Genomic DNA, 25566 nt, shown 5'->3' on the forward strand with positions numbered 1-25566 from the left:
AAGGGTAAAAGGCACAATAAGCTCAGGCTTCAGCTACACCAGGGGTCGGTTTATTCTTTACTTCTTTTTTTTTTTATTATTTCTTTCCTACAAAACGAAATGAAATGCAATGTATTGTATCAATGGAAACTGATCAACCAAATAAACTACTAGTTCCTTCATGGGTTTGAAAATCCCGGATTGAGTCCGTCACGTCGTCCAGTAACAATATAAACTCTTAACTTTGGTTCATTTCCCCTTAAAGTTAGAAAATAATTATTGAACCTACACATTTGATGCTTGCATCCAATTTTACTCCCTTAAATTCAAATATGACATCTTTAATCTGCAAGTGGCTCAATGTAGATCATCTTTACAAACATTCACCTGCCAACCATCAGTGCAACAGATCATGAAAATAATAAAAAAAAAGTTAAAACAGTAAATCGTTTAATTTAGTTCTCTCATCGGCATGTGAGCTTATCTGAAACATGATGACAAATGAAGTGCGTGATGGTAAAGCCCGACAGGTTTGATACATGCTCCATTCAGACGTGAATCCACACATTACAAGCCAACATTTATTATTCAAATAAAACCACTACACTTCAGCTCTTGACCTGACAGAATAAAAAGATAAGACAGATCCATAACTAGATACAACGGTGGCAGCAATACACAGGATTGCCCAAGCAGTAAAGTACACGTTCCTTTAAGAAACAGGGAGAGAGAACGCGAAAAAGAGAGGAAAAACAAACAAAAAAAAATAACCTGTGGGTTTTAAAATCCCCGATTCAAGTAGTATTTATCCTTTTTGATGTTTTTGTGTTTCGATTTGATAAACAGCATTAAAAACAAAAGTTCCAGATAATACATGTAAAAATGAATAAAAACGTCTGTGTGGATGTTCTGACACCGAGGAGCCGTCGTCATGGGAGACGGACGATGGAGGGGGGGCAGCCGTCGTCATGGGAGACGGACGACGGGCAGCCGTCGTCATGGGAGACGGACGATGGAGGGGGGGCAGCCGCCGTCATGGGAGACGGGCGATGGAGGGGGGGCAGCCGTCGTCATGGGAGACGGACGATGGAGGGGGGGCAGCCGTCGTCATGGGAGACGGGCGATGGAGGGGGGGCAGCCGTCGTCATGGGAGACGGACGATGGAGGGGGGGCAGCCGTCGTCATGGGAGACGGACGATGGAGGGGGGGGCAGTTGTCGTCATGGGAGACGGGCGATGGAGGGGGGGCAGCCGTCGTCATGGGAGACGGAGGGGGGGGCAGCCGTCGTCATGGGAGACGGACGACGGGCAGCCGTCGTCATGGGAGACGGACGACGGGCAGCCGTTGTCATGGAGACAGATGACGGTGGAATCTCGACCAAAACCTGCGTCAGTTCCTAAGGGAAACCCGTCCAGCACGGAGGAGACAGAACCGGGAGGAGATGGGCGAGTGGAGACCCGGCTGGACCCGGCCGGACCCGGGGCCGGCGGTTCCTGCCGGTTCTCTCTCCTCCGTGCCGAGCGAAGAGCGAGGGGGCGTTTCTTTCAAATTTGGCCTCGTCCAATGGGTTCTTGTTGCAACAATATCAATATCACTCGGTTAACTTGAATCCAGACAGTAATCTAACTCGGGTTTGAGGCCCGGGGGCCCGGGGGGGGCGGGCTCACTGGCGCGGGGCGGCGTAGCGCCCCTCGTTGGGCCCGGGGCCCCGTACGGAGCCGAAGCTGGGTTTCTGGGCCAGGCCCCCGCGGGTGGGGGGCCCCCGGGGGCCTCCGCCGCCCCCCACGCGCTCACGGGGCCCGCCGGGCCCGCGGGGCCTCACGTCCCTCCGGTCGCCCTCCCGGGCCGACCGGGTCTTCTTCTCCTCCACGTTCAGACGCACGTCGCCGCGGAACTTGATGGGCTGAGCGGAGAAAAGATCCCGGTCACAAACACGTCTGTAACAGCTTTAGATACATAAATATCTAACACTTTAGAAAAATAAATATCTAACACTTTAGATAAATAAATATCTAACACTTTAGAAAAATAAATATCTAACACTTTAGATAAAATAAATATCTAACACTTTAGATAAATAAATATCTATTACTTTAGAAAAATAAATATCTAACACTTTAGATAAAATAAATATCTAACACTTTAGATAAATAAATATCTAACACTTTAGATAAAATAAATATCTAACACTTTAGATAAATAAATATCTAACACTTTAGATAAAATAAATATCTAACACTTTAGAGCAGCGGTCGGCAACACAAAATGTTTTAGAGCCATCTTGGACCAAAAACACAAAAAACTAATATGTCTGGAGCCGCAAAAAATTAAGTCTTGTATAAGCCTTAGAATGAAGACACACATGCTGCATGTTTCTATATTAGTTAGAACTAGGGGAAGATTTATTTTTCATTATGCACTGAAAAAAGTCGAAATGTCGAGAAAAAAAAGTCGAAATGTCGAGAAACAAAAGTCAAAATGTCGAGGAAAAAAAAAGTCAAAATGTCGAGAAAAAAAAAGTCAAAATGTCGAGAAAAAAAAGTCAAAATGTCGAGGAAAAAAAAAGTCAAAATGTCGAGGAAAAAAAAAGTCAAAATGTCGAGGAAAAAAAAAGTCAAAATGTCGAGGAAAAAAAAAGTCAAAATGTCGAGGAAAAAAAAAGTCAAAATGTCGAGGAAAAAAAAAGTCAAAATGTCGAGGAAAAAAAAAGTCAAAATGTCGAGAAAAAAAAAAGGTCAAAATGTCGAGAAAAAAAAAAGGTCAAAATGTCGAGAAAAAAAAAAGGTCAAAATGTCGAGAAAAAAAAAAAGGTCAAAATGTCGAGAAAAAAAGGTCAAAATGTCAAGGAAAAAAAGTCGAAATGTCAAAGTCAAAATGACGAGATTAAAAAAAAAAAGAAAAGGGAACAAAAGAGAGAGAGAAAAAAAAAAAAAAAAAGTCAAACTTTTTTGAAAAAGCTCCAGGAGCCACCAGGGCGGCGCTAAAGAGCTGCATGCAGCTCTAGAGCCGCGGGTTGCCGACACCCCCTTTTGATAGATAAATAAATAAATGAATAAAGAGCCACCGTACCTTGTTGCTGAGGATCTTCTGCACCGGTTCAGAGTCGTCAAACACCACGAAGCCGAAGTTGGGCAGTTTTCCTCCGCTGTTGATCCGCAGCTCCAGCACCGTCCCGTACTCTACACACACATTTAAAAACATAAAAACATGCACTAAAGCTGCTTTTCTTTCCTAAATACCTGACTATCTGGGGGCGCGGCCCACGGCGCCGTCACAGACGATTCAGCAAGTCAGAAATAAATACTAGAACTGACTTTTATTTTTATTTTTTTTAATTTATTTTTTTCCTTCTGGAGGACAAAAAGTCTGTTAAAGTAGGGAAAAAAAGGCAAAACACAAAACCAGCATTGCAGACTTGAGAATAAAATAAACGGGGACTAAATAATGTAGTTAACACTGAGCTTTCCTGCTCCACGTGGATGCGTTTGTCTGCTTGTATCATCCCTGATTGAGATCGGTCAGTCAAAGGAGTTACTGCCGTCTCACCCACAGTGATGACTTGGATATTTCCTTCAACGACAACTCACCGAGCCACTGAGGAGGCAAAGCAAGTGCTTTTGGAAGGAGGGAACTGACTTTTATTGATCCTGATTTTTCAGTTACCGTATTTTCCGGATTTTAAGCAGCGTTTTTTTTGTTTTTTTTTTCATAGTTTGGCCGGGGGTGTGACTTAGGCCCAATACTCCCCCTACTTTCTATCACTACCCCTAAAAAGAAGGGACAGATTTTAGGGCACTTGAAATCTTCCCAGGTCTGTCCCAATACTCCCCCTACTCCTACTTTCAGCACCACCACTAAAATCAGGAAGCTGAGAGACAAAAGCTGTTTTAATTTCAGCTGTAGCGCTGTTAATATGCCACTTTATTAAGTTTTAATATTTTTTCAGGCGTAAAAGTAACCGTTAAGATCCCCAACCTGGGCTCAGTTTATCCAAATAACGCCTGTTAAGAAATTTGACCCGATGTTTTCGGAAATAAGAGTCGCCGGTCCGGAGCAGCATCAGCAGCAGCCGGAGTACAGACGCGATCGCCGGTTCAACATGCGCCGTCGTCCCGGGGAGAAACCTGCAGCTCTGTGGAGAATTACCTCTGGCTGAAATAAATCATTTAGGAAGATAAATGTTGGTTTAATAGATGAAATCTAACAGTTGTAGCTACGCCCGTTAAGAAATTTGCTCCGAAAATTTCTAGATTTCTACCTGCCGGCTCGGGAGCTGATTTATGGTCCACGTTAAATCAACGCAGAGCCTACGGCGTAGGGTACGGCCTACGCCGTAAGATCTGCGTTGGTGTAACGCGGAACCATAAATCAGCCTTTATTCTGGCGTGATCTTCCGGCTCTCTGCGAAGGCGGACGCTTTTCTGCTCCTCTCCTTCTCTATCTGCCCTGCTGCTGCTTTTTGTCCTGTCTTGTCTTTCAGAGCGTCTCTTTTTCACTCCTCCAAAATTCTACAATCATGGAATTGATTAATAATAATAATACATTTTATTTGAAGGCGCCTTTCTAGACACTCAAGGTCGCCGTACAATGGTTAAAAACAGTGCAACACAGTAATAAAAGCTAGGGGGTAAACAAATACTCAGATTAAGTTAAAAAACCACAACAACGACACAACGACACAGTGCAAGTGGGGTCAGATGGAGAAGGCAGTTCTGAACAGGTGGGTTTTCAGTTTGGATTTGAAGTGGGGGAGTGAGGTGGTGTTCCTGAGATCCGGTGGTAGGCTGTTCCAGAGATGGGGAGCAGAGCGGCTGAATGCTCTGCTCCCCATGGTGGCAAGACGGGCAGGTGGAACAGTCAGGTGGATGGAGGAGGAGGATCTGAGGGTGCGTGAGGGCGTGGCCACGTGGAGGAGGTACGACAGGTAGGGAGGGGCAAGGTTGTGGATTGACTTTAATGTTAGGAGGAGGATTTTGAAGTCAATTCTGGATTAATCATAACAGGATTTCTGCTGATTGGAGTGGGGGGATTCCTGGTGTATCGACAAACGCGTAAGTCGTCGACAGCCGTTCTGGCCCTTTCTGAGCTGCCGGACGTGGCTGAGGGGAAAAGCTCTGGACCAACACTCAGACTTTAACGTTGGGGGAGCAAAACCGCCAGCTGGATGCGATTCTTGAACAGAATCGCAGTCTGGCGGCGTCTTTGAGCTCATTGGCAAGATGGATAAGACCTTGGAGAAGTTGGAAGCTCGGCTTGGCGGGAATTGATCACAAATTTGTCTGTTTGGAGTCGCCATTGATGAACCAGAGACTTAAGGCAGGCGGAAAATTACTGAGTCTGTCTGTTTTTGCGATACAATTGTTGATTCTATAATCTGACCTTGACAGAGCAGCTTGGTCGACCGCTCCAGTCACAATCTCCCTGGTGGAATGAAAACAACGGACTCTGCCCCCACTAACCTCCCCTCTCAGGAACATCTGTGGACCTGTTTACAGAACTGACCGAGCCGTCTGATAACATCAAGGACATTGGCTGAGGAGCAGCTCTGGGGCGAAGTTTCACGGACTTATTGCTCACACACACACACTTCCTAATAACCACTTCCCTCATCTCAACGCCTTCCCGGCCCCCCCTCTTATCAGCCCCCCCAACGCAGTCTCCGGGTTTCGAGCGCCACGAAGCCGTACGCTGTAACCTACGCCGTACCCTACGCCGTAGGCTCTGCGTCGATTTAACGCGGAACCATAAATCAGCTCCGGAGCCGGCAGGCAGAAATCCAGACATTTTCGGAGCAAATTTCTTAACAGGCGTAGCTACAACTGTTACATTTCATCTATTAAACCAACATTTATCTTCCTAAATGATTTATTTCAGCCAGCAGTAATTTTACACAGAGCTGCAGGTTTCTCCCCCGGGATGACGGCGCAGGGAGATCACGTCTGTACTCCGGCTGCTGCTGCTGCTGCGGTCTCATCTCCGAAAACATCGGGTCAAATTTCTTAACAGGCGTTATTTGGATAAACTGAGCCCAGGTTGGGGATCTTAACGGTTACTTTTACGCCTGAAAAAATATTAAAACTTCATAAAGTGGCATATTAACAGCGCTACAGCTGAAATTAAAACAGCTTTTATCTCTGGGCTTCCTGATTTTAGGGGTGGTGCTGAAAGTAGGAGTAGTGGGAGTATTGGGACAGACCTGGGAAGATTTCAAGTGCCCTTTTTTAGGGGTAGTGATAGTGAGGGAGGGCTAGTGAAAGAAAGTAGGGGATTGGGATTGGGCCTTATATTCTGGAAAATACCGTAATAAAAAAGTTTCAGTAGAAATCAACTCACGCTCGAAGAATTCCTTGAGTTCGGTTTTGTCCACGTCGTGAGGAACGTTCCCCACAAACAGCTGGTGGGCGTCGGGGTACCGGACCATCCGCCGGCCCTCAGGCTCGCCGGGCTCACCCTCTCGGGCTGGAAGGGAGAGAAGCGGAGATGAGACTAGTGTCACCAGCACAGATTCAGGGTGTCGGTGACCCGGTAGTCACATGGCTCGGTACCTGGTCTGGGCCCTCGGTGTGCTGGGGGGGGCCCCCCGGGTCTCTGGTCTCTCTGGGGTCTCTGGTCCCTCTGGGGTCTCTGTGTGGGGGGCTGGGTCTCCGACTTCACCTCCGGCCTCGGCTGCAGGAGAACACAGCTTTAGTGAACATTTATGGACCGAGCCGGCGGGCCGATTCTGTGGTTCTGACTTGAAACGAGTCAAGACTTCAGACCAGAACCTACCGGTGCTGTGGGGGTGATCTTGACGACGTGTGGGGGGATTCCTGAGACGGGGACGGCCCCGCTGGGCGGGAGGTTCTTGCTGGTGACCGACGCCCAGGAGAAGGGCTGGATAGAATAGAATATCTTTACTGTCATTTGTACAGGTACAACAAAATTGCATGCAATCTTCTTTAAGCTGCATGGTTTAAAACATAGATATATTAAAACAACTATAAAAAAAAAGAATCTCTAGAAGGATACAAACTGGAAGACAACATACAGTATTCACATTTGGCAGGTATTGCACGATTCTATGGCAGGTATTAGGTCTGGGCGATATATCGAGATTTTAATATATATTTTCAAACGCGATATGGTAAGAGACAATATCGTTAATATCGATTTAAAAAAAATATATATATGATTTTGATATAGCTTATTTTGTGACAAATTGACTTGAATGTTTTATTTGAGATTTGCACAAATGTTTTGTTATTTGCACAACTGTCAACCTCAGTGGAAAAGTCTGCCTGTTACTGTCTACATTGTATTAATTACAGTGTATTTTAATTTAATTGTTATGCAGGAAAGGGATATTTGTTTTATTTTATTCAAGAAGCATTTTTATTCTATATATGCAGGCAGTTTATTTGTATTTCATTTGTTTTATACATCTTGATATTGTGCAGACCTCTGTTAATAAAGGAACGTGTGACATTTGGCACGAGGCTTTGTATTAAAACTGACTGTTTTTTTAAGAAATGAAGCTAACAGAGATGCTAACAGAGATGCTAACAGAGATGCTAACAGAGATGCTATGCTATAATGCTTTGGGGGAAACCCCAATTATGTCACAGAAGAAATATCGATATATATCAAGTATCACCATTCAGCTAGAAAATATCGAGATATGACGTCCATATCGCCCAGCCCTAGCAGGTATTGCTCGGTTCGGTCAGTATTGCACATGGAAAAAGTCAGTTTGAGTATTTAGCAGTATTGAGTGTAGTTATGGCAGCCAATTATGTTTTTAACCAAGGCAACGAGGAGAAAGGTCAGGTTTACGGCTGAAGCTGCGGTACCAACGATGCCGGTCCCGTGGCGGGGACTCGGACCTACCCGGTTCTCCTCCGGCGCGGCCGGGGCCGGGTCGGCGGGGGCCGACGTCTGTTCTGTGGTCGGGGGGGGCGGGGGTGGCCGGGCTCTTCTCCGTCTGCTCGTCGGCCGCGTGTGTTTCCGTCTCCGGGACGGCGTCGGCCTGGACCTCCAGCTCCAGCTCCGCCTCCTTCTCCACCTCCGGTTCTGGTTCTGGACTGGCAGCGGCCTCCTCGTCGTCCCCGGGGGCCACGGGCTCCGAGCTGCAACAGACGAGAAAGAGAGGGACGTTAACGCGTCCTCCTGGGGACTCGTCATCAGGGGAAGTCTTTTATGTCCTTTTAGGACCAAATATTCATCAACTCCAACAGTTTAAACCACGGGTCGTCAACCCAACATGTTTTAGAACCAGATTGGACCAAAAACACAAAAAACAAATATGTCTGGAGCCGCAAAAAATGAAAAGTCTTGTCTCAGAATTAGAATGAAGAAACACATGCTGCATGTTTCTATATTAGTTATAACTGGGTCCTCGGCTGCAAATGTAGCTCCTAATGTCTTTCCACATTACTTTTTGTTACGCGAATCTATGGAAGAGTATTAGAGCCAGGCAGGAGAAAAATAAAAATAATATTTTAGCGGAGGAAGATTTTTTTCCATTATGCACTTGCATTATGCAATGCAGAAAAAAGTCAAAATGTCGAGAAAAAAAGTCGAAATGTCGAGAAAAAAAGTCGAAATGTCGAGAAAAAAAGTCGAAATGTCGAGAAAAAAAGTCGAAATGTCAAGAAAAAGTCGAAATGTCGAGAAAAAAAGTCGAAATGTCGAGAAAAAAAGTCGAAATGTCGAGAAAAAAAGTCGAGAAAAAAAGTCGAAATGTCGAGAAAAAAAGTTGAAATGCCGGGAAAAAAAAAAAGTTGAAATGCCGTGAAAAAAGTCGAAATGTCGAGAAGGAAGTTGAAATGTTGAGAAAAAAGGCGAAGTTTCGACTATTCTTGAAATTATATTTCAACATTAATCTCAACATTTTGACTTTTTTCTCAAAGTGCATAATGAAAAAAAAAAAATCTTCCTCCTCTCAAAAATATTTTCTCCTGCACGGCCTCTTACTTACTCTTACTCTTCCGTACAAATCTTTGTAAACAGAAATGTAATGTTTATTCTACACATTTTTACAGCATTGGAAAACGTTCAGAATGTTTGTGTCGGGTTTTTCCTCCTACAGAAACCATATTAACACAAAAAATGTATTTCCCTCCCCCGTCTATTTCCATTTTCAAACATTTTTGAAGAAGCTCCAGGAGCCACTAGGGCGGCGCTAAAGAGCCGCGGGTTGCTGATCCCTGGTTTAAAGGAACGCTGGGCCGTACCAGGTCGCCGGGTCGTAGAACGGGGCAGATTCCTCGGGCGCGTCGGGCGAGGGAACTCTCTCCAGATCCTCGACCTCGTCCTCCGACTCTGATGGAACAAACACACGAGAAAAGTTCAGGATGCTGAACATCTACATAAAACTAATTTAAAAAGGGAACAGAAGCCGTTTATTCAGCTGTCAAATTATCAAACACGTAAGGAATTAAAGTTGAATATAAGAGGACAAGAACAATGATTTTACACTTTACACTAAGTAACTTGTCTGTGTTCTGCCACTTTAACGCTTTTTATCGTCTAAATCTCGTTGAGTTTCCTCGCTGCTGAAACGAGCAGCACAAAACACTCGTATACAGACGTGGCACTTTTCCACTAGAACCTACTCAGCCCGGCTCTTTCCCACTAGGGGTCTAACGTGCCGAGTAGATACTTTTCTGTAACTATTCTGCCGAGGTTCTGAGCGGCTGAGTCGGCTGTATCTGACATCATCACACTCCAGGCCACCGATTGGTCGGGGGGTTGGAGTCAGACGTCTGAGTCAGGATGTGACATCAGAGAAAGAGACTGACGGCTTCATTTTATTGTTCATCTGTTTCATGATCCAACTCTGAGGGTCAGATGTTCATAAACCTGGTGCTGAGGAGAGAATTAAAAAGGGATGTAGACGGAGATAAGGAACGACCAGATCTACCAGGAGCTCTGTCTCCTCATAGCTGCTCACGGCTCCAGCTGACTTTTCAGAAGCACCGAGACAAACTAACAAAAATATTAAAAAGCGTCGTTGAAGCTTCTCTCTCTCTCTCTCGTTTTTTAACTTGACATCAAACACGAGTCACAGATCCAGCAGCACATCTATCATCTCCTCCAGGTTCTACATCTTTAGTGTTGTTGTCTTCTTCGTTTAGATCAGGGTTTGTCAACCTCTGGTGGTCCGTGGCGGTAATCCAATAATGTAATAAAATATCCTGACTGATATTGTAATAACATTTTTACTGATAATGTAAAACCTTATTACATTATTGGGAATTTATTACATTTTCAGGTGGGTCTTTTTTTTATTTTCCAAAACTGATAATGTAATACTTGACAAATAATGTAATATATACGTTAAGTATCTAAGAATGTTTTATACACTGGATTTGAAAGACCAGAATGACTATTGTGTTAAATTACAGACTTTGAGTTCCATGTAATAAATTCCCAATAATGTAATAAGGTATTAAAGTATTGGTAAAAATGTTATTACAATATCAGTCAGGATATTTTATTACATTATTGGTGAAGTTATTACAATATTGGTTTTTATTACATTTTCAATTGAGTTAAGTGCAAATTTTATTACATTATAGGGTGAAATTATTACATTATAGGGAATTATTACATTATGGGATATTATTACATTATAGGAGCTACAGGGTGGGAAAGTGCAGCTTTAATAAACCCGTGATCTCCTCACCTTCTGGCAGCTCCGAGTCGGAGTCTCCAAACACCTCGTCCTGGTACCGGAACACGTCGTTGTGGACGTAGAACTTGTTGGGAACGGTTCCCTGCGGGACAGAGCGAAGGCGTAAACAAACAAACCCCTGGCGTGGTAACCGTGGTAACCGTGGGAAACGCTGCACCGACCTCGGGAGCCAGGACGAAGGTCTGCATGAACTTCCTCATGGGCTGCATGTTGTTGGACAGCTCTCCCATCACCTGCACCACCACGCCCTCGTTCAGCGTGGCGTGGGCGTCCACGTGCCGGATCTTGGTGTGACAGTCCCGGAAACTCAGGGCCATCACCCTCTTGTGGATCTCCTGCAAGAGAGAGAGTATCACGTCAAAGATCTTTATCTGGAGACATTTGGATTATACCATGTGTATTTATGAGGGGAGGGTACGGTGGCCGAGACCCACCATTGCTGAAAATTAAAGAAACGCTGCAAATAAAAGAAACGCTGCAAATAAAAGAAACCCTGCAAATAAAAAGAAACCCTGCAAATAAAAAGAAACCCTGCAAATAAAAAGAAACCCTGCAAATAAAAAGAAACCCCACTGCAAATAAAATAAACGCTTTGCAAATAAAATAAACGCCACTGCAAATAAAAGAAACGCTGCAAATGTAAAGAAACCCCGCTGCAAATAAAATAAAAAAACAACGCAAATAAAAAAGCCACAACGGAAGTGAATTACCGGGGACTATTTTTGCTGATGCACCTGATGCATGTGTTTTTTACGTGAGAGGAGAAGAAGACGAAGACGTAAGTGAAAAGGAAGAAATAATAAGAGCGAGGAATAAGAACAACGAACGAGAAAATAAGTGAAAAGGTTAGTGTTCAACGTCGCTACGTGTCATTTTTTCCGTCGTCTTCTCCTCTCACATCACCGGTGCATCAGCAAAAATAGCCCCCGGTAATTCACTTCCGTTGTGGCTTTTTTATTTGCGTCGTTTTTTTTATTTGCAGTGGGGTTTCTTTTTATTTGCAGCGTTTCTTTAATTTGCAGCGGCATTTGTTTCTGTTTGCATCGTTACTTTTATTTTCAGCAATGGCGGGTCTCGGCCACCGTAGGACGGGGGCTGCAATGATTCTTCGTGCATAATATGTAAATAAATGTCAATTATTCTCATAAAAGAAACAAATTGGTTGTTTTTAATCAAGTAATCTGTCTTGTTTTTGTATTGCATATTTATAATTGGGCTTAATAAAGAAAAAAAGTATGTTTTATCCGATGACTCAATTAATCAATGTAATATTTCATATAGAATAACCAATCACCAAAATATTCACTAGCTGCAGCCCTAGAGGGTCAGATTATTAAGATTCTTCTCTCACAATCATTCAGGTATTTCAAACTACAGCGAGATTACAGACTATAAATAACCTTTTCTGAGTCCTGACTCCAACGACACGAAGACGTCGCACATTTAAGTCAGGAAAGGTTTAAAGTGCCTGTTGTGAAGCAGTTCTGGTGTTTTTCTCGTGTGTGCTGAACAGAACCGAGCAGCAGTTTGTGGAAACATCTGAGTTCCTGCGTGCACAGAAAACACTAAAAACGTGCGTTCACGACAGCGCTGCTTTATTTTCTGCCACTAAAAGGTTGTGAAACAAAGTCAAAGTGGTTAAACGTGGATGCTGAGAGTGCAGGTAGAGAATGTTGCTGCCATGCGTGATTGTGCACGTTTTAACAGGAGAGGAAGATCTAAAAGTGTCTGCGACGCAACAGGAGGTTGGGGGGCCCGAGGAGCTGCACGCAACTCTGCAGGAATAGATCGCTGAGAGGAAAGTGAGTGGGTTCAATGTTGTTGGCAGCTGATAAAAAACAAACCACCGCAGCATCAACACCGAGCAGGAAACTTTGGTTTTGACCCACGTGTGTTTATGGTTACACTAAAGCTGGTTTGGACCCGCGTGTGTCATCGTTACACTAAAGCTGGTTTTGACCCGCGTGTGTCATCGTTACACTAAAGCTGGTTTTGACCCGCGTGTGTCATCGTTACACTAAAGCTGGTTTTGACCCGCGTGTGTCATCGTTACACTAAAGCTAGTTTTGACCCGTGTGTGTCATCGTTACACTAAAGCTAGTTTTGACCCGCGTGTGTCATTGTTACACTAAAGCTGGTTTGGACCCACGTGTGTCATCGTTACACTAAAGCTGGTTTTGACCTGCGCGTGTCATCGTTACACTAAAGCTGGTTTTGACCCGCGTGTGTCATCGTTACACTAAAGCTAGTTTTGACCCGCGCGTGTCATCGTTACACTAAAGCTGGTTTTGACCCGCGTGTGTTATCGTTACACTAAAGCTGGTTTTGACCCGCGTGTGTCATCGTTACACTAAAGCGTGTTTTGACCCGCGTGTGTCATCGTTACACTAAAGCTGGTTTTGACCCGCGTGTGTCATCGTTACACTAAAGCGGGTTTTGACCCACGTGTGTCATCGTTACACTAAAGCTGGTTTTGACCCGCGTGTGTCATCGTTACACTAAAGCTGGTTTTGACCCGCGTGTGTCATCGTTACACTAAAGCTGGTTTGGACCCGCGCGTGTCATCGTTACACTAAAGCTAGTTTTGACCCGCGCGTGTCATCGTTACACTAAAGCTGGTTTTGACCCGCGTGTGTTATCGTTACACTAAAGCTGGTTTTGACCCGCGTGTGTCATCGTTACACTAAAGCGTGTTTTGACCCGCGTGTGTCATCGTTACACTAAAGCTGGTTTTGACCCGCGTGTGTCATCGTTACACTAAAGCGGGTTTTGACCCACGTGTGTCATCGTTACACTAAAGCTGGTTTTGACCCGCGTGTGTCATCGTTACACTAAAGCTGGTTTTGACCCGCGTGTGTCATCGTTACACTAAAGCTGGTTCTGACCCGCGTGTGTCATCGTTACACTAAAGCTGGTTCTGACCCGCGTGTGTTTATCGTTACACTAAAGCTGGTTTGGACCCGCGTGTGTCATCGTTACACTAAAGCTGGTTTTGACCCGCGTGTGTCATCGTTACACTAAAGCTGGTTTTGACCCGCGTGTGTCATCGCTACACTAAAGCTGGTTTTGACCCGCGCGTGTCATCGTTACACTAAAGCTGGTTTTGACCCGCGTGTGTTCATCGTTACACTAAAGCTGGTTTTGACCCGCGTGTGTCATCGTTACACTAAAGCTGGTTTTGACCCGCGTGTGTCATCGTTACACTAAAGCTGGTTTGGACCCGCGTGTGTCAGCGTTACACTAAAGCTGGTTTGGACCCGCGTGTGTCATCGTTACACTAAAGCTGGTTTTGACCCGCGTGTGTCATCGTTACACTAAAGCTGAACCATCGGGGAGGAGTCTCCACTCGGCTAGTATATATATATATATATATATATATATATATATATATATATATATATATATATATATATATATATATCTGGCTGCAGCTTTTCCTCCTCCGACGCACCTTTCTGCAAATCCGGCGTAGAAAAAGTTTTTACTTCTGGCTTAACCCTTGTGCTGTCTTTGGGTGAAGGAGGGAGGAAGGAAGGAAGGAAGGAAGGAAGGAAGGAAGGAAGGAAGGAAGGAAGGAAGGAAGGAAGGAAGGAAGGAAAGAAGGGAGAAAAGAAGGAAGGAAGGAAGGAAGGGAAAAAAAGGAAGGAAGGAAAGAAGGAAGGAAAAAAGAAAAAAGGGAGAAAAGAAGGAAGGAACGAAAGAAGAAAAAGGGAGAAAAGAAGGAAAGAAGGAAGGGAAAAAAAGGAAGGAAGGAAGGAAGGGAGGAAAGTAAGAAGGAAGGAAGGAAAGTAAGAAGGAAGGAAGGAAGGAAGGAAGGAAAAAAAGGGAGAAAAGAAGGAAGGAAGGAAAGAAGAAAAAGGGAGAAAAGGAAAGAAGGGAAAAAAGGAAGGAAGGAAGGAAAGTAAGAAGGAAGGAAGGAAGGAAGGAAGGAAGGAAGGGAGGAAGGTAAGAAGGAAGGAAGGAAGGAAGGAAGGAAGGAAGGACGGAAAAAAGAAAAAAGGGAGAAAAGAAGGAAGGAACGAAAGAAGAAAAAGGGAGAAAAGAAGGAAAGAAGGAAGGGAAAAAAAGGAAGGAAGGAAGGAAGGAAAGTAAGAAGGAAGGAAGGAAGGAAGGAAGGAAGGAAGGAAGGAAGGAAGGAAGGAAAAAAGGGAGAAAAGAAGGAAAGGAAAAAAAGGAAGAGAGGAAGGAAGGAAGGAAAGAAGGGAGAAAAGAAAGGAAGAAGGAAGGAAACAAGAATGTACGAGGGGAGAAAAGGAAGGAAGGAAAGAAAGAAAGGAGAAAAGAAGGAAGGGAGGAAAGGAAAAAAAGGAAGGAAGGAAAGAAGGGAGAAAAGAAAGAAGGAAGGAAGGAAGGAAGGAAGGAAGGAAGGAAGGGAAAGAAGGGAAAAAAGAAAGAAAGAAGGAAGGAAACAAGGAAAGAATGTACGAGGGGAGAAAAGGAAGGGAGGAAAGAAAGAAGGAAGGGAGAAAAGAAGGAAGGAAAGAAGGAAGGAAGGAAGGAAGGAAACAAGGAAAGAATGTACGAGGGGAGAAAAGAGGAAGGGAGGGAGAAAAGAGGAAGGGAGAAGGAAGGAGAGAGCAGGAGGAAAGAAGGATAAGAGAATTAGGTCATTTTGACCCAAAGACGGTACGAGGGTTAAAGGATAAAATGTTTGTTTGATCGGGACATGATCCCTCCCTCGTCCAAACTAAACGGACAACCTTTTTGTGCTGGAGCCGACGTCAGAAACACCGTCCAGCGACGGAGGCTTCAGAATAACAACCCCACACAAACAAACACTGCCTGGTTTTAACAACAATGTCTCTTAAGAATCCACTAGGATTTTATACGACATAAAAATACCATTTCAGAGCTGCTGTGTTCTTAAAATAAGCGTTTGATACGGCTGGTCCTTTGAGGAGCTGCTGGCGTCGTCAGCTGAGCTCCTGATCTCACCGCTGACAGACGAGTTATTCAACACTTTACAGCCTTTTCTCTGCACTTATTTTAGATCAGACGCTTGTTTGTGTCAGTGTTTCTTTTTAGAAAATCTAGTTTTATGTTGAGCTGCTGTTGCTTAGCAGCTCAGACCCATGTCAAACAGTCCCATTTAACCAAACGGCCTGAATCTTTCCAAAGAGACGGAGCGACTATCCTGAAGGTTGGATAATCTTAATCTCCGTTTTAAATGACTAATACAGCTTTATTTTGTACTCTGTAGTAGGAATGGGTGATATTTTACCGTTCACGATATACTGTCAAAAAAATTCCCCACGGCAAGAATTTGTAAATTTGCGGTAAAAACGATAAATTCCCGTTGATGTTTTTGTGTAACAAACATGGCGGAAGGCGAATCTGAGAGCGGGGAGCTCGTTGTTAAACGAGGCTCCAGCTCCGTTTCTGGAACTGGTTTGGATTTAAAAAGAAACAAGGAGCAAACATCATCTATTATAAAACAGAAGGAAATGGTTGTTACATTTTGATATAACATTTGACTATTATGAAAAAAAATTGCAATAGAATCTAATTTGTGGCATGTTCCAACCACAGGTTAATTTGCACATTTTATTTATATTAGAAGGTCATCACTGATTGGTTTTTATTTTCAGTGAACTTTTATTTATTTGTCCTGTTTCTTTATTTATCAGGTTGTATTTTTTTCTATTTTGTGATTTTATAAGTTAAGAAAACTTGCAGGACGATGGTACTTTTGCTGTTTGCACCGTTATCCCACTGTTTAAGCCACACAGTTTGAATACATTTTGAATCTGTTCTTACATTTCAAACTTGTTTGAGTCATTCCAGTTTTGCAGTACAGGTGTACTAATTTAATTGGTTTTTATTAATTCAATTTAATTGGTGTAGTTTAGTATTTAGTATCTTTTAGAGCAGTGATTTGGCTCCAAAGACTGAATGTGGTGATAGATTTATAGTTACAAAGATGGAGTTGAATTGGTATTTTTTTTATCGTCATAATCGTTATTGGGATAAATGCCAGAAATTATCGTGATACATTTTTTAGTCCATACCGCCCATCCCTACTCTGCAGGTATCTGGAGTGAATCCTACTTACAGATTGTCCATAAACGGCCTCTACTGGTTTGCCGTTGCTGTCCACGCCGCCGTGCACGTAGGACGAGTTCTTCCCGTAGAACCTGAGCACAGAGACGGAGAGGTTTTTACACGCTCACGTTTACAGCCTGACGTCCAGACGCAGCGCGGCGTCGTACCTGTGCAGGTAGTCGGGGGCCTGGTTCAGGAGTGTGTAGTACTGTCGGACAAACTCTCGCCCGACCAGCTGGGCACTTGGCTTCTCCATCACCATTTCTTTGGTCAGCTGGAATCTCTGCAGAAAAGAAACGGCAGGTTTAACAAACACGAAGAACGACCTCCTCTCCAACTCCCTAAAGGAGAAGAAACAGGTGACGCGGTTTCCCTGAGAAGTGCTAGAAAGATGAGACAAAATATCACAACTAGGAGGAGGATTTGTTTCATTAACAGGCCTCTTCTGTTTAAAACATTATCTAAATTGTGATTTGAAAACCTGATTTAGCATTTTTACGGCAGAGATGAGTCCGTGCAGACCGGACTTATTGTTAATCACGTAATTCTTCCCCTAAGATGGACGAGTTATTGGAAAGTACCATTGCTAAATACAAACGTATGCAAAACCCAATAGTTATGGGTAGGGCTGGGTATCGGTTCAAATTTGATTCGACCCGATATTGATGTGGGTTAGTGTTATTAAAAATGTTTTGAGCTGTTGCTTGAATTACAGAACTGTCTCAGAAAATTAGAATATTGTGATTTTCTGTAATGCAATTACAAAAACAAAAAAATGTCATACATTCTGGATTGATTACAAATTAACTGAAATATTGCAAGCCTTTTATTATTTTAATATTGCTGATCATGGCTTACAGCTTAAGAAAACTATTTAAAAAAATATTTAAAAAAAATTAGAATATTTGGGGAATCTTAATCTTAAACTGTAATCCATAATCAGCAATATTAAAATAATAAAAGGCTTGCAATATTTCAGTTGATTTGTAATGAATCCAGAATGAATTAATTTTTTTTTTTTTTTTTTTTTTTTTTTTCTTTTTAATTGCATTACAGAAAATAAAGAACTTTATCACAATATTCAAATTTTCTGAGACAGTCCTGTATATATCTGTAAAATAACTAGTGAAATAATTTCACAATTATTGTGAAATAACTAAGAAATAAATAACTCAAACAGGCCTTTCAATATCCATTTAAAGTGCAAAAAAAGAAAGAAATTGCAACAGCTCATGCAGTAACAAATCATTTTAGCTTGTCTGATTTATTCTGTCACCAGACACACAACTTGCCATGAAGCACCGGGCATTTTTCGGGTACGTCATGACAAACCCGTGTACAATAACAGAAGAACTTAAACAAGCTTCAGTAAACAGAATAGGGGTGTAACAATATATCGTGCCACGAAATTTTGCGATACAAAAACCTCACGATACGTGTCGTGGAGGTGACAAACTGTATCGTGATATTGGGTTATTAATATTAATCTATTGTGTTGACTCGTAACAACCGCGCATCGACCCGCGGACCAAAATCTTCCTCCGCTCAGAAGAAACTAGTTCCGTTTTGGTCCCGATCACGGGACTCTTGGGGGTTTTGAGCTCTGAACTTTTACTGATGTAAGGCTGGTGTAGAGTTAAGCCTTACCTTATTAAATTAAACCTTTTTGGGGTCATTTATAAAATAATGAACCCTGAATTACCAAAATAACCTTAACTAAAATTAATCTCCTCTTACACGTATAAGGTGAGCATGAATCAATCTGTTTTATGATGTAAAATTGTATGCATTTATTTACTTTTATTTATTTAATTTTAGTTAAATTTCTGGAAAAGAAAAAATTAAAATCATACATGAGAGAAACTATTCAGTTTGTGTCTAAATATTTGTACTTGTCTGAAACTGAAGATCATAATGTAAACCTGACATTTACTTTTAGTTCAGTTTGTGGAAAATGGTTGGCCTGGTTTTCTCTTTAAAACTTAAACAGTTATAAAGCATTACAAACTGTAACAATAGGGCAAACGCACAGTATTGTTTTGTATTTTGTGTCTTTTAAATAAAATACCATTTTTTCCAGTCATATGTTCCTCATTCAAGGTTGTTAAAAAAATACTGCTATAATATTGTATCGTTATCGTGAGATTAGTGTATCGTTACACCCCTAAAACAGAAACAAATCTTTGTTCCCAACATAAAGTCACTAGTTATGAAAATATTAATAGTTAATATCTTTGATGGGTCTGACTGAAGAGCTCTTGTGACCCGGGATCAATTAGAAATGTAAATCAACTTCTGATTTACAGCAGCAAACACTATCTGACTCACATTACCGGCTCATTTATCATTCATATTTTTGGCCGGCGGCAAAAGTGATTGTTTGATCTGTGAAACGACCGGCCCGACGAGCGTTTATTGATCCGTCTGGGCTCTGACGTGAAACCAGCTCGCTCAGGGGATGAAACACAAGCAGACGCTTGTTTTCCTGCAGCGTGGGATAAAAACCCGAGCTGAACAACTGCACTCCATCACCACCAGGACCGGGTCCGGCTGCTTCTCTGACAGAAACTATTTTGGCCTCCCAGCTGCGGGTATCAATAACCGCGGCTAAACCCGGACCAGTTGTGGACCTCTTCTATTTATACAACGTAACCCACCTGCCGGTGATGCATTAGACAAATACAACTCGGTATAACCCCGAAGAACTCAGCAGCTGCTGAAACTCCACAACCTCCAGAACCCAGTGCCCCTCTAGTGGCTAGTGGTGGAACTGCAACACCAGCCACACTGGCTGACTTCTTCCTAGAGGGGTAAATACTCTGCCCTGTAGGGCTGGGGATCCATTCAAAAGTCAAGAATCGATTTGATTCCGATTCTTAAGATTCAGAATCGATTATCAAGATTCGATTCGATTCCGATATTGATTTGGGTTAGTGTTATTAAAACTGTTTTTTCAGCTGTTGCATGAATTATATGACTGTAGTTCTGCAACATATTAATACTAGTATTATATTGAGATTCCACAGCAAGTATTGGCAGCTAATGATGCTGTAAGGACCAATCAGCTCCCAGAATGCTGATAGAACTGAAACAGAAACATCGTGGGTCAGAATTACCAAACAGATCCAGGGAGGAAACAGAGACGGATGAAATCGGTTTTAGTTTTTCCCACATTCCGTTTTTATTTGTTCCACTTTCGGTTATTTTGGTTTTTAATTTTTGAGCATTTGGTTTTTAGCATTTTTTGCAAATGTAACTCCAAGACAGTATATAAAGTAATGAAATATAGACAATTTATGCAATTATAACCTAACACTTTAATGTTTTCATACCTTTAAACATATTTAAAGGCAAAAACATGGTACCAGTTATTCTGGTGTCCAAGAAAACATTCCTTTTTTGGGGATAAACAAAAAAATAACCAAAAGTTGTAATGTAATGATGGGGGAAAAAAAAAAAATCAATCTTCAGACATATGAATCAATTTTTAGGAATTAATATGAGAATCGATTTAGAATTGGGAAATCGATTTTTTCAACAGGCCTACTCCCCTGACCACTGAATTTGCACCGACTGATAAATATCAGCAATATGAAGATGTCACATGTTATCGTTAAGCTTGAGTTATGGTTCTGCGTCAAAACGACGCTGTGCCTACGGCGTGTGGTACGCGTCGACACAGACTACACGCCGTCACTGACGTCACCTCCCAGAAGTTGTAACTACGTGTCGAGGCGACGCAGACCAAACGCAGACGGAGAGGGCTGTGATTGGTTCGCATTTCCGGTTTGAAGCATTTGTGAACTGTCAGCCTCTTTTCTTTGTGTATGTGGGATTTTTTTTTGTTTTGTTTTTTTGCACAATTGTTGTCCTTATCTCTTTGATTTACTGTGACCGGAAAAAGTCAGATAAACCATTCAGGAAAAGATCAGGACCTAGCGGTCACGGGGGGAACTGCACCGCGGTGAAATGGAGTGACGGAGAAGTCGGAAGGTTCACGACGGCGTCACGGTGACGGCGTGTGCTCTGCGTTGGTTTGACGCAGAACCATAATTCAGCCTTTAGTCTACTGACCCCAGGTCTGCTCACCTGTGGGATTTAACTTTAATAACTATGTTCTCCTGCTGCACTGACTCAACCTGCAGCAGGAGAGAACAAGCTGAACGGCAGATTTTCAATTAATTATTCTTTCACTTTAGCCATCTACAGGGCCTCCGTGCGGATGATGCTTCACAAACGGTTTCATCATCTGCCTCCATCCACAGCTTGAAGAGTTTGAACCAGTTAAATCTCTGGCTGCCCAACGAGGCCGACTGAATTCCCAGTGAATACTAAAAAACCCTTCACCTGTTTCACGGAGAGACCAGCCCCAAGCGAAGGCTCCAACGTGTTGACTTGCAGGACCCCAGATTGCTGCTCAACACATTTCTAACCGGCATAAAAAAAGGATGCGTGCGCTCGGCCAACATTCCTGACATTCATACGACAGCTTAACAAGCCAATTTGGTATAAAGACACATGCTTTCATCCGTCGGTGAAGAGAGACATTCCTATAAATAAGTGCCGTTTGGACTCATTTCGATAGATATTTAACAATCATCCCAGCTGGAACGTCTACTGTCGAGCTTTCCCCGTTACAAGCCGACTTAATTTTATTTATTTAACTATATCTGTGGTCAGATTGTCCGTTTTAAATGTAAACGATACCAGTTGCTTACATGTGTTTTTGAATACCACGGACTACAATCAAATTAGCACTGATTTTTTTTTTCTTTTTACATCGACTCTTGCACTTGCTCGTACTTTACGCAACACAAATTAACATTTTCATTGCCATGTGTTTTTTTTCTTCCTTTTTTTCTTTTTTTTTTTTCTTCTTTTCCTTTCCTTTTTTATCTCGACATTTCGACTTTTTTCACAAAATTTTGACTATTTCCTCGACATTTCAACTCTTTTCTCAGCATTTCGACTTTTTTCTCGAAATTGTGAGTTTTTTCTTGATATTTTGACTTTTTTCTCAACATTTCGACTTTTTTCTCGAGATTGTACTTTGACATTAATCTCAACTTTTTTCTCCAAATGCATAATGACAGAAAAAAATCTTCCCCCAGTTATAACTAATATAGAAACATGCAGCATGTGTTTCTTCATTCTAAGGCTGATACAAGACTTTTCATTTTTTGCGGCTCCAGACATATTTGTTTTTTGCGTTTTTGGTCCAATATGGCTCTTTCAACATTTTGGGTTGCCGACCCCTGCTATAGCCTGATGCGCCAACACAAATTAACATTTCCACTGCCAGGTGACATTTGAAGGCTCTGCTAGTCACCGGTGGGGCCCGACGCTTCTCAGACGGCGTTACGATGTGATAAAGATGAGACGAAACCCAGGCCTTTTCTCTCCCAGTCCACACCAGTAATCTGTCAGAGGTTTGATAGCAAACCAGGAGTTTACAGGGCGAGAGGAGCCAAGACTGGAACACATTCTTTTTACGGTGTATGTTTTTTGGTTTTAACTAAAATAGTTACATATTGAGGACGGGGGGGTAAAAAGGCTCGTGTTTATGGTAAATGAACTGGGTTTGGTTGTTAGAAAAGCTTTTGAAAACGATCAGAATAATCAGTTTTAATGATAAACTCAGTTTCCTCCCGTCTGAGGAGCTGGAAATGTGGACATTATTAAACGTAGACTAAAAACTCATCTCTTTGGTCTGGCTTTTATGTAGCATCACATTTTATAGTTTTACTCTGTTTAACGTTTTTTTTAGAGGTATTAGTTTTATTTATTTATCTATTTCTTATGATGTTTTTATTATTATATTTTATTGTTGTGGACGGATTATTTTTTAGCGTTAATCCTTGAACTTTTATCATTATTTCATCTTAATTAACTATATTCTATGTCAGTGTGCATTGGTCTCCCGGTTTTTATTTTATTTTTTATTATGCTTATTTTTCAGTCAAAAATATCAAAGCACTTTGTATTTCATGTACCTGGATGAAAGGTGCTATACAAATAACATTTGATTGGTTGATTTATCCTGGAATAAACTGGTCTGATCTGGTTTATGTGGAGGTTAAGGTTTAGTTTGCTAAGACTGGACCACATTCTTCTTTTGGTTTTAATCAAAGTAGTTAGGAAAACAACCGTTTCCATGTTGAGGATGAAGGGGGTGAATGGGGAGTGGTAGTCGAGTGGCTGCAGAGCAGGACCAGGTTCCAGACCACGCGGCCCCTGAGCAAGGCATTAACTCTAAAGGCTGAATTATGGTTCTGCGTTACACCAACGCCATGACTGCGAGGCTGTCGTGAACCTTCGGACTTCTCCAGCACTCCATTTCTCCACGTTGCAGTTCCCCCAACGGCCGCTAGGGGGTCGCCATCTTTTCCTGAATGGTTTATCTGACTTTTCCGGTCACAGTGAATCAAAGAGATAAGGACAACTATTGTGCAAAAAAACAAAAAAAAAAAAAAAAACACACATACAAAGAAAAGAGGCTGAAAGTTCACGACTGCTTCAAACCAGAAATGCGTTGCTACCAAGTGAACCAATCACAGCCCTCTCCGTCTGCGTTTGGTCTGTGTCGCCTCCACGTAGTTACAATTTTTGGGAGGAGGGCGTCGAGGAGGACGTCGGTGACGGCGTTTGGTACGCGTCGACGCGTAGGTGATAGTACTAGGTAGTACTAGTACGCGTTGATGCGTAGGTGATAGTACTAGTAGTAGTACGCGTACCACACGCCGTAGGCACGGCGTCGTTTTGACGCAGAACCAGAACTCAGCCGTTACCGCTGCCGGAACAAGTGGTGGTTGGTGGTTTAGATAGAAGTGTCTGCTCAGTGACAGCAGTAGTAGTAGTGATAGTAGTGATAATAGTAGTAGTAGTGATAGCAGTAGCACTAGTAGTGATAGTAGTAGTAGTGATAATAGTAGTACTAGTGATAGCAGTAGCACTAGTAGTGATAATAGTAGTGATAATAGTAGTACTAGTAGTGATAGTACTAGTACTAGTAGTGATAATAGTAGTACTAGTAGTGATAGTACTAGTACTAGTAGTGATAATAGTAGTACTAGTAGTGATAATAGTAGTACTAGTAGTGATAGTACTAGTAGTGATAATAGTAGTACTAGTAGTGATAGTACTAGTACTAGTAGTGATAATAGTAGTACTAGTAGTGATAGTACTAGTACTAGTAGTGATAATAGTAGTACTAGTAGTGATAATAGTAGTACTAGTAGTGATAGTACTAGTACTAGTAGTGATAATAGTAGTACTAGTAGTGATAATAGTAGTACTAGTAGTGATAATAGTAGTACTAGTAGTGATAATAGTAGTACTAGTAGTGATAATAGTAGTACTAGTAGTGATAATAGTAGTACTAGTAGTGATAGTACTAGTACTAGTAGTGATAGTACTAGTACTAGTAGTGATAATAGTAGTACTAGTAGTGATAGTACTAGTACTAGTAGTGATAATAGTAGTACTAGTAGTGATAATAGTAGTACTAGTAGTGATAATAGTAGTACTAGTAGTGATAATAGTAGTACTAGTAGTGATAGTACTAGTACTAGTAGTGATAGTACTAGTACTGATAATAGTAGTACTAGTAGTGATAATAGTAGTACTAGTAGTGATAATAGTAGTACTAGTAGTGATAATAGTAGTACTAGTAGTGATAATAGTAGTACTAGTAGTGATAATAGTAGTACTAGTAGTGATAGTACTAGTACTGATAATAGTAGTACTAGTAGTGATAATAGTAGTACTAGTAGTGATAATAGTAGTACTAGTAGTGATAATAGTAGTACTAGTAGTGATAGTACTAGTAATAGTAGTGATAGTACTAGTAATAGTAGTGATAGTACTAGTAATAGTAGTGATAGTACTAGTAGGTCCCAGGACCTTAACCTCCTGGTGGTAGTAGTACTAGTAGGTGAAGCCTGAGCTATGGTTCTGCGTTAAAACGACGCCGTAGCCTACACCGTAAGGTGCGCGTCGCCGCGTCCCGTTACGGCGCAGGCTCCGCGTCGCTGTGACGCGGGACCATAAATCAGCCCTCACCACCGCCGCATGGCCGCAGACAAAGGCCGCGCCGGCCCCACGTGTCTGGGTCCCGGCAGCAGCCGCTCAACGAGCTCCCGGACAGAAACGACCCTCACCGGCTCAGAAAACACCAGTTTTTAGGAAAAAAACGGGAATTAAATTAATTAACTCGGGAGTCACGACTAAAACCGGGCGGTGTCTAAATCCTGGAGCCGCCAAAGTGAAACTAATGCCTCGTTCCATTTACCTCGGAAATCGGAACTGGGAATGGCAGCCATCTTGGAATGGTAACTCAGTAGGAAATCCCACTTCGAGGGGCGTTCCAGTTGAAAATTCCGACAGGGAACTGGGAAATTCCGACTTCCGAGGACAAATGGAACGCGGCATAAGCCCCGAAACCGGTGGGAATAAAATCCTACAATACGGTTAAAAACCAGACCGTTTTGATATTTAAATCCACCTGCATCACTGATCTTTAAACCCGGTTTAACGGCTGCTTTTGTTTTAATTTTATTTTTAGCTACAAATGTCCAACATCTGAAACACGACAGGAAATAGACGGAGCCCGTTTGCAACCGACCCAATTATAATAAAAAAACAGCAAAAACCGGGGGGAGAAACGGAAACTTTTCACCGTTAAATGTGAGTTTTGGTTGTAATAATACAAAAACTTACCAATGGGTGAGTTGTTTAAAAGTGTTTTTGCGTTAAAAACAGTGGGATAGTTGGAATCACCGCAGCGTCTTGACAACGTGCTGAAAGTGCCCGGGTGCCGGTTTCACCTCCGCAACCGAAACGCGACGGCCCGCCCCCGCGGGGCGTCCCGG

General features: G+C 42.4%; 1 protein-coding gene across 1 annotated transcript; it reads right to left on the reverse strand.

The window, feature by feature from the left end:
- Positions 1-546: 546 nt before the first annotated feature.
- Positions 547-25523, reverse strand: g3bp1 (GTPase activating protein (SH3 domain) binding protein 1). The gene is given in 13 exon segments (XM_061724732.1): positions 547-1882; positions 3049-3158; positions 6313-6438; positions 6525-6645; positions 6748-6852; positions 7846-7912; positions 7914-8084; positions 9192-9279; positions 10646-10736; positions 10816-10989; positions 16707-16788; positions 16864-16979; positions 25415-25523. Coding segments are annotated over 12 exon segments (1470 nt in total). The 5' UTR covers positions 16959-16979; positions 25415-25523; the 3' UTR covers positions 547-1642.
- Positions 25524-25566: the final 43 nt, after the last annotated feature.

The sequence above is a fragment of the Cololabis saira genome, chromosome 7, assembly GCF_033807715.1.
Source record: "Cololabis saira isolate AMF1-May2022 chromosome 7, fColSai1.1, whole genome shotgun sequence".
In the NCBI taxonomy this organism is placed as follows: Eukaryota; Metazoa; Chordata; class Actinopteri; order Beloniformes; family Belonidae; genus Cololabis; species Cololabis saira.